At 31.0% G+C, this 18,485-nt stretch overlaps 1 protein-coding gene across 1 annotated transcript; it reads right to left on the minus strand.

Moving 5' to 3' along the window:
- Positions 1-11,009: 11,009 nt before the first annotated feature.
- Positions 11,010-18,151, minus strand: LOC114264631 (bifunctional 3-dehydroquinate dehydratase/shikimate dehydrogenase, chloroplastic). The gene is made up of 11 exons (XM_028205311.2): positions 17,859-18,151; positions 17,514-17,749; positions 13,719-13,824; positions 13,350-13,568; positions 12,895-13,241; positions 12,700-12,763; positions 12,491-12,596; positions 12,251-12,394; positions 11,928-12,076; positions 11,345-11,507; positions 11,010-11,227 (listed from the first exon to the last, which is right to left on the minus strand). The coding sequence occupies exons 1-11, from the start codon at positions 17,877-17,879 to the stop codon at positions 11,184-11,186; spliced, it is 1,599 nt and encodes a 532-aa protein (XP_028061112.2). The 5' UTR covers positions 17,880-18,151; the 3' UTR covers positions 11,010-11,183.
- Between the last annotated feature and the right edge of the window lie 334 nt (positions 18,152-18,485).

Consider the following 18,485-nt stretch of genomic DNA (forward strand, 5'->3'; position numbering starts at 1 on the left):
TTTTTTATATTTGGTGAATTTTTTAAAGTTTTTTTTCATAAATATTATACTTTTTAAGTGTATTTAGAATATGTGTATTTAAAAATTAAAAAAATTTATGTAAAATATTTATAAAAAAATTCTTAAAAAAAAAAATAAAGAAATAAAAAAATTCTTTTTTTTGAAAACTAAACACAATTTTTTGGAATCAAACAAGGCAATTATTATTATTTATTTAAAATTACATAATCATAGTAGGGATAAACTTATTTTCCTCATACATTAAAGCATGTCACATTTTTTTAACAATAATGATAGAGACTCTCATAAAATTCAACCTCCACAATTCTCAAAATGATCTGAATCATTCATGTCACTGTCAAAAAAAAATTCAAACACATCAATGGTTAATACATCAGTAGGGGTCGTGAAGGTCTTCCTTTATGGGGGTCCCAAACATTTTTCTTTTTTTAATGGGATTGCTACTTTAAATTACAAACATATTATTTATATTTTGCTTAAAATACGGATTGTCCTCTACAATTTTGAAAATTAAATTACTTCCCATCACTTTAAGTTTCTAATCCGCATAATGATGTTACAATTACAAATATATTTCGATTAATAATTTTTCAACCAAGGTATTTGGTTTAGTAGTTGTGTAACACGCTTTGTAGCGTGAAGTCTCGGGTTTAACTTTTATGAAAAGGAATTTAATATTCTTTGTAGTAGTATTTATTTCTTCTTCATTATGGAAATTGTATATAAGTGGTTGGGCTTGGGCTTGGGCTTGGTCTTGGTCTTGGGCCAACTGGGTTGGCTTTGTTGTTTTCTTGACTTTCTATCTTGGTTGAACTTTAATGATGTAATATATCTTATACTACTAATTTACTCTATTATGGATTGACAAAAAAAGCTAATTAATTAATTTTAAATTGGAAAAACATAATCAGGTCAAAGGCTGGGCTATGTTTGTTAAGGTCAAATTTTGTTGTGACAAAGGCCTATTTTGTTAATTGGGTTAAAAGTTAGTTTTGTTAGCCTTTTAATTTTTTTATCACATTATTTTTTTTACACATTTTTTTAAAAAAAAAAACACAAAAAAAAAACTAAAACATACTTAGGCTAAGTTTGGGAAGTCTCAAATAATCTATCTTTTTATTTTTTTTCTATCACATCACCTCTCTATTTTTCTACACATCTTTTTATAAAAAGACAAAAAATATACTTATTTAGGTCATCTTAAACAACCCCTTAATTTACTTTTCAAAATAGACCAAAAGATGAGCAAAGCAAAAACGGGACAAGACAAGTTGTTTAAAAAAAAAAAAACAAAAAAAACCAAAAAGACAGCAACTTTTGTCATAAAATATTTATAAATTTAATAATTACAAAATCATTAAAATTAATCAAATTTGAAAAAATTATTTATAGATCCTATTAGGGAGACTTATGTTACATATGGTCATACTAAAAAATTTATGTTCCCATAAATCCTGTGAAAAGTTTGTTGACACATTTACTCTCAATATTAGTTGTTAATATCATAAATAATAGTAAAACCATATATAGAAAATTGAATGTTACCATAAATCATATCTATATAAACGTAACGTAACATGACGTGACGCCTATATAAACGTAACGTGACACCTATGATCTATGATAACATGCAATTTCCTATATAGGAAATTGCATGTTATCATAGATCATATCTACATAAACGTAACGTAACGTAACGTGACACTTATGATTTATGGTAACATTCAATTTCCTATAAGAACCTATAAGAAATTGAATGTTACCATAGATCATATCTACATAAACGTAACATAATGTGATACCTATATAAACGTAACGTGACACCTATGATTTATGGCAACATTCAATTTCCTATATAAGAAATTGAATGTTACTATAGATCATATTTATATGAAACGTAACGTGACACCAACATAAACCAGCAACATTTTCACATTCAATTTAAAAAAATAAAAACTCATTAAGTTTACAAAACGTAACGTGACATGTTACGTTACGTTTATGTAGGTGTCACGTTAAGTTTATGTACGTGTCACGTTACGTTACGTTTATATAGGTGTCACATTACGTTACGTTTATGTAAATGTCACGTCACGTTACGTTTATGTATGATCTTGTGGAATACATTCCTATCTAAATAGGACTTGAGACTTTATAAGAAATTACACAGAATTTAGCCTATCATAAGTGTCTGAAAAATAACTTATAAATAAGCCTCCCATAAAAATTACTACTTATATATATATATATATATATTTTGAAAACATGACTGACGACTTTTTTGCACTTAGCCTTTGTTTGAAATGTGAGTTGACCTTTTGACTTTTTAATTTTTCGATTATTTTAGCCTGGACCTAAAAAATTTTGTTTGAAATGAATTTTTTGACTTTTTTAACTTTTATAAGAGAAAAAACGAAATAATTATGATTTGAATATGATATTATATTTTATTAACATTTTAACCTATTTTATTTTTTTATAATTTTTTTAATCCAAACCATTCATGCCAAACATAGTCTTAGGCCTTGTTTGTCATCCTTTAAAAAAGTCAAAAAATCACTATTCTGTTTAAGTCACATTATTTTATTTAAGTCACATCACTTCTCTATCACATCTAGGGGTGCAATTTGGGCGGGCTCAACCCAAGTAACCCGAGCCCAACCCGAGTTTTTTTAGGGTTTGGACAAAATATTTTCAAATTCGGTACGGGCTTGGGCAAAAATTCAGAAGCCCGAATTAAATTTGGACGGGTTTGGGCAAAAACGTCAAACAATTCGAACAACGCGAACTCGAATTATACATATATAGATATATAAAAATATTAAATATACATATAAATTATTAGCCATTACATGATATTAAAGTAATTTAATTATTAAATCATATTGAATATATATTATATATACAAATAACATAAAATTTTACTTTTTTTTCTTTTTATTTTCACTCATAAGTTGTAAGGACTACTATAGTAGCATATCTCTTACATTATATAAATTATTTGTTTTGATGGTATTAATAATTTTCTATAAAAAAATAAAAAATAAAATATAAATAGAGTCAAATTTTAATAATTTAATAATGTAGTTACAAAAAAAAAACTAAAATTCATTTATAATTCGGACAATTCAGGTAATTCGGGTTTAACTCGGGTCGGGCTTTGGCAGATATCCTCGGGTTACAATTCGGACTTGGGCGGGCTTGGGCAGGTCTCAGCACAACTTGGGCTGGGCTTGGACAACCTCTTAACCCAACCGAACCCGCCCGAATTACACCCCTAATTATATCACTTTAAACCCAATCCATATCCAATTTATATTTCATAAAAATTAAAAAATACATTTATTCAGAATATCTTAAACAACCAGTCTCGAGTCTTTTTGCTTGATATTTGGTTGGGATTTGCATAAAATCGTCTAACTAACTTTTGACTTCGTTTTTGGATCGGCAATTCATCGGGGCGGGAGGTTGTTAAGACGGCGTGCCAAATGAGCCTAAAATGTCATTTTCAGTCCCCTATTGTTTTGTTCTCTCTCTAGCATTTTTAAACTTTTACTATTTTTTTTAAATTATAAATACATCCTCTAAAATTAATTTAAAATATAAATTATTTTTTATAATTTTAAAAATTATATTTCATCCTTTTAAATTTTCTAATAGTATTATAAATAATTTTTTATTAATATATTATTAAGTCAATTAATAATTTTTAATAATACAAGAAATATATTTTAATTAACAATTTAGATAATTTTATTATTTTTTAGGAAAACTATTAGAAATTTTATTTTTTCTATTAATTCTGTTAGATAAAAAATTATAATAATAGAGTATTTGTAATTTTTTAAATCACAGGATGCAATGCGTATTAGAAGCAAACCTCAGGGTGTGTTTGTAATTTATCCTTTTTTCCTATCAAATTTTATTTTAAATTTGAATAAAAAATTTAACTTGACATAAATTATTTCAATTGGTTGATCAATTTTTTTTATTAAAATCTTTAAATTTTTTTTCTCTCATCTCAAATTTTTTTCCATCAAATTTGATTAAAAAAAAAATCATCTAAAATACTTTACATTTTTAAATTTTCATTGAATTTAATGAATTTTTAATTTGATGAAAAAAATATTTGTCCTTTGGTTTGACAAACATTTAATAAAAGAATTGCAGATGGTTTTTGAATATTTTTTCATTAATTTAAATTTAATAAAAAAAGTTAAAAATTAGAGATGCTCTAGCTACAGTTTAAAATTAGTAAAATCACCCTTCAACGCCCTACACTTACAACTACTACAACGCTGTGTTTGGTTGAGAGATTTGAGAAGAGATTTAGAAATGAAAAGAAAAAAAAGTGTGTGAAATTAGGTGAAATGTACGTATATTTTATTCACATTTCACCTACATTTTCCTTTTCCTTTTCTTTTTCTAAATTCATTTTCAAATTTTCCAACCAAATACAGGATAAGAGTCGAAAGGATCTCTTGAGATTTATGATAATTACCATTTAAAAAATGTAAGGCATGTCATACTAGATCAATGTTATTATGGGAGTCATAACTCATTTCTATGGGAATTATAATTTTAAAAAAAATGAATTAGAATCAAACACTACTTAAAGTATAACTAAAGAGCTTTTGAATCATAATTAAAATAATGTCATAACTAACATTACAATTATTCATAACTAGTACCACAATAGATCAAAACAAAAGACCATAAAGGGAGTGTGTACCACAAATTTTCATATATATATGTAATATTTTGTGGAGGGGCAGACATTGAAATGTTAACCTAATCATGGGAGTCGCCTTTATTAGGCGAATAAGTGTCATTAAATAAATATGGATCAAAGCCCAAGAAAAATGGGCCAACCAAAGGGTCGTGTCAGATTCGACCCAATGGGTCCAAATGGGTTTCCAAAAGTAAGGAAGTAAATCCAAGGGAACTTATTGAGGCTTACTTGCTGTGAGATAGTAGCTAAGGTAACCCACCTTAGCATCGCTATCTCATCAAAACATTACGGCGCCGCCTTGGGAACACTTGCTGATGAAGGCTCCACAACTATCTTTTGAGGCAAGACTCCTCAAAATGATAGCAGCCTTTAAAAGAGGCTTTTGTCATACAAATGATAGGCTAATGCTTGACACCGATAGCAAACCCTAAAACATTAACAGCCTAAGGCTAATAGCATGATTGAAGTATATATAGCTTGGTGCTGATAGTGGGCCCCAATACTTACTAGTTGGAGCTGCTAACATGTATCAAAGGTACCAACATACCACGGCGACCCCGCGAAGATGAGAGTAGAGTAGCTTGAAAATAAGGGACTCCCTTTCCATTTACCCAGGTCATACTTGTCTTGGTCACACAGATAGGGCCAAGGAAGCCCCATTGGGCTTGGTATAAGGCTAATTTCTTACTGTGGCCCACACCTTGGGAATTTGGGGAGTTTGTGGTGAAGTGGCTAAGGGTGGAGGAGTTTTTGAGGTAGACACAAGTATGGTTGATAGCAGATCATGAGTCTTGATAGTTCATGTCTTCGGAAATCGAATTGAGAAGACAGATGCCGTAGTGAGTACCATAACAGGGAGGAGACATCGAAGAAGGTACACCTCCTGTGGTCCGTGTCAAAACGACACTCACTGAGATCCGCACCAAAAAGGTACATGCCGAGACTCATGCCAAATAGATAGTATAGTGGTACTTGCTGAGGCTTTATGCCAAATAGATAGTACATGTCAATGGATGCGTGTCTACCAAAACCTGGAGGTTCAGGATAGAATACCCTGCGACATGTGTCGTTATACTATTTGGCCACTTGGTATATTTTGGTATTGAGAAAAGGCCTATAAATAGAACTTATTTTCTAAGGTCAAAGAGTAAACTTCTTGGGAATTGGAAGGATATGTTGCCATTTTGCACCACCACATTCTCTTCTTGAACCACTTGCTTTACTCTCATCGGGCCATTCACTCTTCGGTTACTCTAGATTATTGATTCATCAACATAATTTTGCCTCTCCAAGTACTATTATTATTTACTATTCATTTCGAATCCCTTACATATTTTACATGAAGTCTTAACTAAATCAAAATGATCAAATACACAAGGGTGGAGGAGTTTCTGAGGTAGACACAAGTATGGTTGATAGCAGATCATGAGTCTTGATAGTTCATGTCTTCGGAAATCGAATTGAGAAGATGGATGCCATAGCGAGTACCATAATGGGAAGGAGACATCGAAGAAGGTACACCTCCTGTGGTCTGTGTCAAAACGACACTCACTGAGATCCGCACCAAAAAGGTACATGCTGAGACTCATGCCAAATAGATAGTATAGTGGTACTTGTTGAGGCTTTATGCCAAACAGATAGTACATGTCAATGGATGCGTGTCTACCAAAACCTGGTGGTTCAAGATAGAATATCCTGCGACATGTGTCGTTATGCTATTTGGCCACTTGGTATATTTTGGTACCGAGAAAAGGCTTATAAATAGAACTTATTTTCTAAGGTCAAAGAGTAAACTTCTTGGGAATTGGAATGATATGTTGCCATTTTGCACCACCACATTCTTTTCTTGAACCACTTGCTTTACTCTCATCCGGCTATTCACTCTTCGGTTACTTTAGATTATTGATTCACCAACATAATTTTGCCTCTCCAAGTACTATTATTATTTGCTATTCATTTCGAATCCCCTACATATTTTACATGAAGTCTCAACTAAATGAAAATGATAAAAAACACACATGATTCTCAAAATATAAATTTTAATGTATTTTCTTTTTGTGAAGTTTCAAATATGTCCCTTCTCTCGTTATTGATTTTGAATGGTGACATGTTTAGTGTAATATATTGCGTATTTTTGAAACTAAAATGAAAATAATTAAAAAAATTAGATATTAAACTGTAATCAATTACAGACTTTAAAAGACCATTAATGTAACGAATTTGTTATAAATCGGTGAAACGATATTACGTGGGATTGGTGACATGATTGAGACAATATATAATCGGACTTACGGTAAAACAATGAACTGATTTTGTATGGATAGATTGTTTAATTTTTATGGAAATAAGTGGTGAAGAATGCTTAGGAAGGTTGGTGTTATGTCTCTCTCCTCACTCACCACCACCACCAACAAAATTAACCTACTGTCAATCAAAGCAATGCAATGAAAATGAGGTGGATGCCTGATTTTAGTTGTAAAAAGGGAAGGTACACTTTGGCTTCAACGCCAAACTTTCCAACTGTACTTTGATAGGAAGGTATGCTCTCTCTCTCTCTCTCTCTCTCTCTCTCTCTCCATTGCAAAGGCCTCTCGTGTGAATGTGAGTGTGGTATGGCCCCCTACCATTTAATAAAAACTTTGGGTATATTACACCGATTTTTATCGAGTAAAATATAATATGTTTTACAGTTTTAGCGTGATTATATTGAGTTATTTTAAGATTTTAATTTATATAACGCTTAATTTATTCTTATCAATTATTTGTTAGTTATATGTATTAAAAAATGATATTCTTATCTCTTTTACATGAAAATGTATATTTTACTTTATTTATTTTTATATTTTCACTCCATCTGTATTAATTCTGGTCCATTTAACTTTACTAAAAGTGAAGTTAGTGTCATTATGTCAAAATTGTGAGATTTACTGTATTTTCTTCAAACTTTAGGAGAGGCCTTTGCTGAAAACTTTTTACTTAATCATGAGTTTTAGAGCAATTTTTTCTAGAGTGATAGGATTTGGGTTTGGGAATTGAAAGGTAAAATGATTAGTGTACTATCAAATTTTATAGAATTAAATCTCAATCATCCAAAATATCAGTTTAGGATCACTCTAAAAAAAATCACTATAAAAAATTCTATCTATTTTTGACTTTACGTTTTTCAAAATAATTGAAATAGTTGCTCCTTATTATATCTATGAATTACAATAATCAAAGAATAAATTTAAAAATTTTAGGTAAATTATAACAAAAGTAATTTAATTATTTATAATGAGAGTATCGATTACAAGCCCTAGTTTGTGGAGAAGAAAAGACGAAGGATAAGACAACCAATTACTTTATCACATTCATTAAGACATGGTTTGGGATTTTAATCTCGATTGTATCATAAATACGTTTAATAACATAAAAAAGTGTCAAACATAACTCAAAAATGAATGATAAAAAAAAAAAAAACTCATATTGTTTTATTTTAGAAATTAAATTATCTTACGGTTTTGATCTTTTGTAACTCAACTTGGATATAAAAAACACATGTTTATTTACATATGTTTTTATCTTCTTTTCATTTTTTACCTAGAAATTAATATTGTATTCCACACTTTCTAAATGAATTTTTTTATTTATTACTATTTGTATTCACCTCCTCTATATCAGAATCTTGGGTCTCAATACTGGAGGATGGTGGTCTCAATATTCGCTTTTGTTCATGCTTTTTGTTTAGGTGTCTGAGATTTGCTTTAAGTGATCAATAATCTTATGATGATCGCATTATATTTATGATCACGATTAATAGAAATGTTAGGGGAAACAAAGACTTAAACTAACATAGTAAGTGAGAGTAAAAAGTGATATTACGAAATTTTTTTAAGCATTGCTATTTAAGACTAAAAATTAGACTAACTTTTCAAGCTTAAATGATGTGACAATCAATTAGGCTGTTAAATGTAACACACTCTCTTTCTCATATCTTCTTTAATTATCAACCAATCATATCATTTATATATTGAGTCTAAAAAATAGGTGTAAAAAATAATCTTGTATATCATTTTTCTTTTTCTTTTTTAGGTCTCAAGTCTTGATAGAACCACGTGATGAAAACCAATTTATATAGACAACCCCAATTCACTGGCACACAAGGCTTAATTCGATTTGATTTGCGCTTGACTTATATAGGAACTAGTTAAAATAAGTTATGCAAGTAGTTTGAATTAAGAAATAACATGTTCATGATATAGCAATGCATTCAAAATAAAGATTAGTAAGTGGAAAACAAAAGTTCTGCATATTTAGAACAGAATAATTAGAAGCTCCGTGAAGATCATTTTGTCTTGAAAAAAAAAAAAAAAAAAAAAAACTCTGAGATGAGACCCTTGGATGAAGATACACATTGTTCATTTTTAAAGCCAGTGACACCAATGTGGAGAAAAGTTATGTTCTATGTGTAGTGATGACAAGCTAGTTTAATTTTCTGAGTTTGGGGATGGACCACTTTGTGTCCAATGCTTTCCAAGTGACCTAAGTTAGGGTTGGGGTGGATCTAGAGGTCTAATAAACTCATCTTGTGTACCAAAAAAATTGAAACATGAAATAATTGGAGAGTTAGGTCCTCTCTGGGCCAAAAATTCTTTAGGCCCCCATTTCATCATCTCCATGTCCAACCAAACCAACCAACCTGACAGAGAGGTTCCCATACACCAGTTTAAGAGAGCATTACAACATAAATTAAGAAAAAGAAGAAAAAAAAGTGAACATGCACAAGCTCATTGGGGGAAAACAATACAAACACACAATTATTTATTTACTTTTCAACCAAAAAATGAAATAGAATGCAGCACTGAATTCATTTTAGATGGGGCTCTCACTCCAATAAGACGAATACAGTATTTGTGTTATTCTATAAATAATATATATACTATAGAGTAATGTTAGTGACTCTAAAAATTTCATCAAAAATTCTACCAAATGTCTCACATAGGTATGAGACCTACACAATGTGGATCCCATACCCATGTGATACATTTGGTAGAATTTTTGGTATTTCCAGCATTTTTGATATTTATATAGTTTGAAGACTTCACCAAACAGTTAGCTGGGAACTGAATTAATTAGTTCAAGTGGTCACAGTTCAATGACCCATTTACGTATTCATTTGTTTCAAGGTTATACATAATGCTGTGTTTGGAATTTGGATTTGTGGTAGAAAAAGAAAAAAAAAGTGAAAAAAAAGTTGGGTTTGTGGAGTCTATACGAAAGTAGGCGCATTGTAACATTCTCTTCTTTCAGTATAAAGCAACTGTTATCGACTGTCGCCAATCTTGTTGAACTATATAAATCTATGTGTCATGCTTTTTTTGTTTTTGTGTTATTTGTTTTTGTGATTAATTTTTCTTGGTGTTGTGTTTATGGTTTTTTCCGCAACAAATATAATGAGAACTTTTCCCTTCCCTTTTATGTCTGCATGTTTTTTTAGCTTAAACCTTGCATTCCATCCCTTTTTTGAGTTACAAGCTCTTCTAACCACTACTAACTGCCATTCTCCTCATTTTCTTTTTCTTCTTCCACTATTCTCTCTCTCTCTTTCTCTTCTATTTTTATTGGAAGTTTCCATTCTACATTAAAAATGTTGTATACAAATACTGTTTGACTATTCTGGATTTCAAGCCCTGAGATTCATAGATCTTAAAGGTTCATGAATAAAGAGCAGCGAAGATCAGTGCCAGACATTAAGGTCTGAACTATGATGTCCAAAACTTGATGACCCCCAAATAAAGGATTTTTGGAGGACACATTTACATTCGAGTAACAAAGTAAACATACTTTCTTGTTTTATTATATGGTACTATAGTTTCCTTTTTCATATTCAGCAAAACATATCTAAAAAGTGGAACTACATAGGAAACTGAAAATTTATGTTGTACGCACAATGATGGAGATGGAACAACTTTCCTTTCCTTTTTTACTTTACAATGCCGATTACAAGAAAATTGCAAAAGTACAAATGCAAATCATATGCATAACAAACTAGTGCACAATCTGTTAAATTTGTAAACACACAAATATATATTAAAAATATACAAATGATAAACGAATGAGTTTTTGTCATTGTTTTAGCAGTGAGTGATAACCATTGTGTTCTTTTACGTTCAATTCAATTGAAAAGAGAAATATGGAAGATAAAAAACTTATCCCCTAACAGAATTGCATAAATAAATCATATCTTAAAAACAGAGAATTCTGCAAATTTTCAAGATGCAATAATAATTTTGTCCATGCATTAATAGAAATAAAGATTTTATTCATACAAAGATAAAACTCAACCACTAGTCACAAAAATCGGAATTTGAAATGAGTTGGTCATAATGAAAAAAATTAGATTGAGCTCCACCATTGGATTATACCCTCTGTTGCATGCAAATCTTCTCTCCTATGCGTGTCTTGACATGAGTTCCCTAAACAGTTCTTCCGGTGCTGAAATTCATAACAAAACAAAAAAACAGTGAACATAAATAGTACAAAAAATGCTTTTCCTTTTTAAAGAAAAAATGTTATTAAAGTTTGTAACTTAGGTACTTGGTATAATCATACCTTGCAAACCGGTGAAGTTTTTATATTGCTCAAAGCCTTGGCGGATCAACATTTCTGTTCCATAAACAATTATCTTTCCACACTCTCTTGCTTCTCGCAAGAGCCTGGTATCTTTTGGCGTGTAAATGGCATCGAAAACTAGGTCATAATGTTTAAGAGCTTCCTGCATAATGCATCAAAAAAAATAAAAATAAGAATCTCAATTACTTCAACACTCATTAATAGATAGACAAAAACTCATGGATGACAATATCATATTTCGCAGAAATGATTCTTTTTAATGCTGAATTTTGCCATTTTGTTGAAATTTAAAGAAAAAGGTTGTTTTGTTCATTTGGAAGTCCTAATGTCAACATTGCAATATGAATTCACAAATATATCCAAATAAACAAAAACCTTTTCAAAATTTGATACTCATAAATTGACACATTAGGCGACACATCTTAATAATTTCTATCAAGATTTGACATTTTTAGGAACCTCTGCTAAGTGCATAAAAAAATTTTAAAAAAAAAATGTAGTCGAGCTCTTGCAATAAAAAATAGCAAAGCATTTAAAATTCGAAAAAGAGAGGAAGGCCAACCTTAGAGATGGGTGTCAAATCAATATTAGGTTTCATCCCCACAGATGTGGTATTTGCAAGAATCATTCCTTCTTCTGGATGGAAGTCATTTACTTCTTCAAGAGTCAGAGCTTTTCCCCCAACTTTTTCAGCTAATTCCTTAGCTCGTTCTGTGGTAAAAAGAAAGCTCAAATCATCACGCGAGATAGAAACATCAATGAGAATCCATATTAAGATACAAGTTTAAACCACAAAAATGACAAGGGAAGTACAAAAACGATGACATTTAGTACACTCTTACAAAATGTTTCGTTGTGCTAAATGCTACATTAGTACACTCTTACCAAATGTGCGATTTGCAACTACGACTCTTGCTCCTTTTTGTTGTGCACCATAGGCAAGTGACTTTCCAGCACCTCCAGCTCCCAAGACAACAAACAATTTACCAGCTAAGGGTGAACTGGTTGCAGGGCTTGAACCATTCGACTCTAAAAATAAAAATAAAATTTAGTAAAATAGAGGAGAAGAGTCAAAAAGACTAGCTATGAATTTGTCTAATCATGGTTCTAAAGAACACTGCATACCTCGTAGTCCATCTTCGATTGCAGAAATTGCACCAATATAGTCTGTGTTGTAAGATTTCAAAGTCCCATCTGGTCTTCTAACAATGTTATTAATAGCTCCTATTTTCTGTAAGGATTTATTTAATTACATTTACAAATTAAATAATTGGTCATTGCAACAAAAGAAACATCTCTTTAGAAGGTTTGGATAGGGATAGACATTTGAATACCTTGGCAATTGGGTCGATCTCATCCATGCATTCAAGGGCAACTTCCTTGTGAGGAATCGTACAACTGCATTGAAAATTATATGTTGTTATTTCATTGCTCAAACACACAATTATGACCATTAAATTGTAGAAACATGGTCTAGACTCTCAATCAGATTTTAATACTACTGGTCTTTCTAAAGAGGACATTTTTACCTGAATCCGGCAAAATCAACTGATGAATAGGTGTTGAAGAACTTCTTGACATCATCGACCAACAAATGCACATAAACTGAATTCAAACCAACTTTCTTAAATGATTCATTGAATAACAGAGGACTCTTGCTGTGACCAACGGGCTTCCCAATGATGCCATAAACTTTGGTATCTGGTCTTATAAGTCTGAAATTGTATAAGTCCAACAAATCTTTGACAGTTGGTTGCCCAGGAGCTGATATCGCACCAGCCTCAAGTGCAGCATAAGTCAAATACCCATTAAATTTAGGGCTTAGTAGCCGTGAAATTAAACCCCTCTCACCCATGGCAATTCCTATCATTGGAATCTGCAAATATCGGTTAATCATGTTCTCAAGTTACATGTTAATGATACAGCATTGGCTCAAATTTGATATTTTAGAGAGTATCATTTTTTTTCCCAGGGAAATACTTACTTGAGAATGCACGGTGATTTGAAAAATGCGTGCCACATCTGTGATGTCTAGGGCAGTTGTCACAATCTTCACTATATCAGCTCCAGTAGCTTGAATTCTTGCCACAAGATTGCCAATGGCCTCAGCTGATGGTGTGCTATGGAAGTTCTGAGATGAAACGATGACTTTGAACTTTTCTGGCTTTTTCGCAGAAATTGAATTGTTGAACTCTTGAGCAACCTGCAATATAGAAAATGTGGAACTCTTAAGTGACATGAAAGTGTGTGAGATTGTCATGCAAGAGATAGGATCGATAACGTTAATTAAGATACTAATTGAGAATGTAGAGAGTTCATGATTCATCTAATGAATGACGAGCCAAAGAGCAACCTGAAGCTCGACATCAATATAATCAGCTCCCAATTCCATGGCTAGCCGAAGGGCATCCTGTCGCTTGTTCTCATCACCTTCGTATTGACCACTTTCCCATATCGGCCTAAAAAATATGAAAAGTAGATAATAGATTACCATAAGAATGAAAAAAAATTAAACAATAAATTAAAAGTACACTATGAATAGAGATGATACTTATTTGAGAAGAATTATCTCTATATGACTGGAATCACTTATTGATATTGAAAATACAACCTTAAACAATCAAGTAATGGGAATTATAAAGCATAACCAAAATGTGATGCTTGTGCAAAAATAGCATTAAAATTGTGCATAAAACCATAACAAGTGTCCCTTGTCCATCTAGTGCAATATTACAAGCATTTGGTGTGCAAGTGATGTGAAACTTACAAACCCTGTTGGAGTTGGTGAATATTTATGCTGTAGCTTCATTCAAAGGCTTCTTGAATAAACTGTTCTCAATTCTACACTAATGGCTCTACTTAAAGGTTTGGTGACAATTTTTGAATGCATTGTAGAAAAACAATCTTGCCCATGTGGCTATATTTAAGGCAGTGATATATGGTGAGCAAAACAAACTAACAATATTTTCATGTATGGTCTGAAGAATGTTACAGGCTTTAGGTTCCCCAACAATTGTCAATTTGACTAGGTATAGCAACATTTTACCAAACCCGACCGACAATCAATTTGAACTGGTGGGTGAATAAAAACTTAATCTATGATTGATTGAAATAGCATTCATAGGTCCTATTTAAAGTGTAATAGATTAATTTAAAATAGAAAATCCTACTATTTGAATCAATTATAAAGTATGTTTTCTTCACACGTTGAATGTAAATAAAATCGGATTGAAACAATTTTGAATAGAACCAACCCATTAAAGAGATTCAATTTTTGCGAGTTCAACTTTTATGGAAGAAAGGTAGATATTTATAATGTTTGTCTAATATATATATTTTTAATTATGAGAGTTATATATAGTAGTTCTTTATTTCTTGATAATTTGACATAAAAAGTAAAAAATTCAAAATATACAACACTACCTTTATTTTTTTGACTCTAATTTTTTAAACTTACTATGATCAGTGGCGAACAGGAGGGCTATGGCCCCTGCAAGGGTCTAGAAAAATTCATGAAGTTGCAATGTTTTGGCTTCTTAGTCTGTAAATTATAAATTTTTTTCTTGAGACAGGGTTAGTATATTAGTATAGTTAGATTATAACTAAAGGATCGCCGTTACTCCATCAATTCAAACTGTTGACCTTTCACTCACTGTACACTAAGGTGTAGCTACTAGATGATTGAGTCACACCCAATGCCTAGTTATAAATAAATTGAACGATTCATATTTATTTATTTTTCTTTTTAAATAAAATTAAATGACCAGAAGTGAAGGTGTCTATCTACATTTTTAATAGCGTAGAGTTTGATAACCTTCCTTAAAAAAAAAAAAAGAAGCTTAATAACCTAATTCAACACTTAAAAGTAAATGTATTAAGTGATAATCAATTAAGGTCATTTGATAATCACAATTGATATCATTTAAAAATTTAAGTGTCTCTGAAAATTTACACTAAAACTTAAGAAACTTTTAAATCATATGAAATTTACTTAATTCTGATTGAATTTATATATGTTAAATATAACTATCGATATATACTATTATAAACTCACCATCACCACCGCTGCCACTATCACCACTACCACAACCGCCACCATCACCACACCGCCACCACTACCGTCTCTAGCTACCACCACCACCATCATCACCACCATCATGCTACCGCTACCACCATCACCATTATCGTTACCACCACCATTGCTACCACCACCTCCGCTACCACCACCACCACCACCACCACTACCATTACCACAATCATTACAATATAAAAATTGAATATATAGTTTAAAAAAAAAAAAAAATTGGTCTTATAAATATGAAATAATTTATTTTTAGTTTAACATTAAAATTTTTATCAAACAGTTTTTTAACTTAAAAAAATTTAACATTTCGTTTTTAATACTTAATTTTTAATTTTTATTTTTATGAAACTCCACTGTAGTCTTTCTCTACATTTTTATTCCTATAGACCCCTAACTAAAGTCATGTTATGTAAAATATGAAAAAAAAAATAAAAAAAATCTACATAATCTTTTTTTATTTTTATCTTGTATGTATATTGACTGAGAATTTTATTTATGGATTAAAGATTTTTAGGTTTACAAAAGTGTATGTTCTAATGTAATTTACATACTATACTTTCCATGTAGATGAAATAATTAGAATTTTGTTTTACCAATTTTGAATACATACAGTTTGATTTCCTTAGGTAGTGCTTGATTTACTAGAATGAAATGGAATAGAATAATTATTTTATCAAAATATCTATTTCTATGTTTAGATAAACTAATAAATAATAACAAAAATATATTACGAATATAATCATCCTTCACAATTTTAAGAGAAATGGTGATTCCATAAGAAAGTCTAAGGAGTCACGATTTCATTCCATTTCATCTCAATCAACCAAATAGAGCATTATTGACTATAATTATGGTTTTGGGCTGAGAAAAAAACCACAGGAGGCTGGTAAGGATTTCCCTGGGTAGTGACTTTTTTAGTAGTTTTTTAATTTTTTGACTAAAATATAAGATGACAAAAATTAAAATGTTTAGGATTAATTTTTTACTTTTTTAGGGGAAAAAATGTGCAAAAGTTAAAGAGAATGAAAATAAGTCTTTACTTTTTTGTGTGATATTTTTTACTTTTTCGCTTGTTTATATTAGCCTCTTTCAAAACACTACTGTAATTGGAGAGGGGGATAAGGAAAAATCAGTTTTTTTTAATATTTTGTTTAGGTCATAGATTTGTGTAGACATTTGGAAAGAAAAAAAGAAGAAGAAAGTAAAATATGAATGAAATATAGTTACATTTCACTCACATTTTTTCTTTTCGTTTTCAATTCTTTACTTAAATCCATAATCTAAACATAATTTATAAATTTTGAATTCAGTTTAATCATTATTTATGTAGTAGAGAATAAATTTGGAATAGGAGGACAGGGTAAATGGAATGACGACTCTTTTTAGGTGAAGATTGCACATATCATGCGATTTTGTATAATTTTTTTGTCTTTTTGATCCCCCATAAAAAAAAAAAAAAAAATCCTGCTGTCTTTGCTCTTCAAAACATTTTCAATTACTAAATTATATTTGGAAATTTACTTATTTAAATTTTTATATAATTAAATGATTGTAAGAATTATAAGATTGAGAAACAAAAAGAATTTAATGAGAAAGGATCCATTGGTATAACAAACCACAATGGCAAAGCCTCCGTTTGGGAAGTGAGTTGGCTTTTTAGTTTTTTGGCTTTTTTGGCTATTTTAGTCTGGGCTTAAAAGCTTGGTGTGGGAAGGACTTTTTGACTTTTTGGCTTTTTTGAATTTTTTTGTGAGAGAAGAATGTAATGATTATGGGTTGAATGTGATGTTTTGTTTGTTATGGCTAAAATAGTCTATTTTGTTTTTTATGGCTAAAATAGCCAAAAAAACCTGCAAACACAGGCAAAGTCAAGTGGTTAGGTTAGCTATCTAGGGCTAGCTATCTGCAGCTTCATTCATTTCCATCTGGTTTGGTCCCATATCCAAGTATTGGCTGCACGCGCGCACACACACAGAGACTGAACCAGAACTTCCAACAACAACAACCAAAAAAATAAATAAATAAATACAAAGCAACCCATTTTGAGTTACATTATAAATATACCTGTAAGTGACAAGAGTGGGTAAAGGAGACTGTTTGATAAGAATTTGAAGATCAGGGCGTGGATTGAATTCCCTGAGACAGTCCAATCTGATCTCTACCATGTCTGCACCGATTTCCTTCGCCTTCCTCATATCTGTCAGCATTTGGTCCACCGTTGTCCCGATTAACGGCGTGCATAGCAACGTTGGACCGCTCCTAACTCCGCTACTACTTGTTTGAACATCCGAAGTTGCAAACTGCACACAACAATCTCCCACATATATAACAAAAATAATTTGAAATTTTCATTCATATAAATACACAAATATGTATATGGAGAGATTAAGAGAGAAGAGAAGTAAGCACCGAAAAGCTTCCAGAGGCCATTGGGAAGGAAAGGAATGTGCAGAAGCTTGCTTTGAGTTTGTTTGCTTGCTTTGTTGTGTGGGCTTTTTTACTTTTTTTTTTTGTTAGATATGTGAAGTTTGTTTATGATATTTAGGACTAGAGACTGACTGGCAAGTAGAGCAAGTAATATATATGTTAGAGGAAAAAAAGAGTTACAGCATAAAACAACTAGCTAGCATTGAAATGTATGAGGGAGATGTTTGAGAATATAGAGCGCAGCAACAAATTTTCTGGTTACTGAAGGTTAGGTTAGGTTGGGAGTTTGATGGCATTAACCTTCAAGTTCAAGTTGTAAGGTAGTACTGGGACCAAGTTTTTTGTTAGGTATGGTGGTGATGGCATTAACCTTGATTTTGAAATTTAGGTATTGGAGGGGGAGGATATCGAAATAGGGCAGGACAAGTGGTGTGGAGAGGATAGTTCAGTGTTAGTGTAATTTGCATCTTAACAAACATATTTTTATTTGTTTTGAAAAATAAGTTTTCATATTATGCGACTAAAAAAATTCCAATAAATTTATCATGAATTATAAATCAATAGTGTACAATTAAAGTTATTGTTGTGTGGATCTTTGGTCTTAGATTT

Source organism: Camellia sinensis, chromosome 2, assembly GCF_055761805.1.
Source record: "Camellia sinensis isolate YWXY chromosome 2, ASM5576180v1, whole genome shotgun sequence".
Taxonomy (NCBI): Eukaryota; Viridiplantae; Streptophyta; class Magnoliopsida; order Ericales; family Theaceae; genus Camellia; species Camellia sinensis.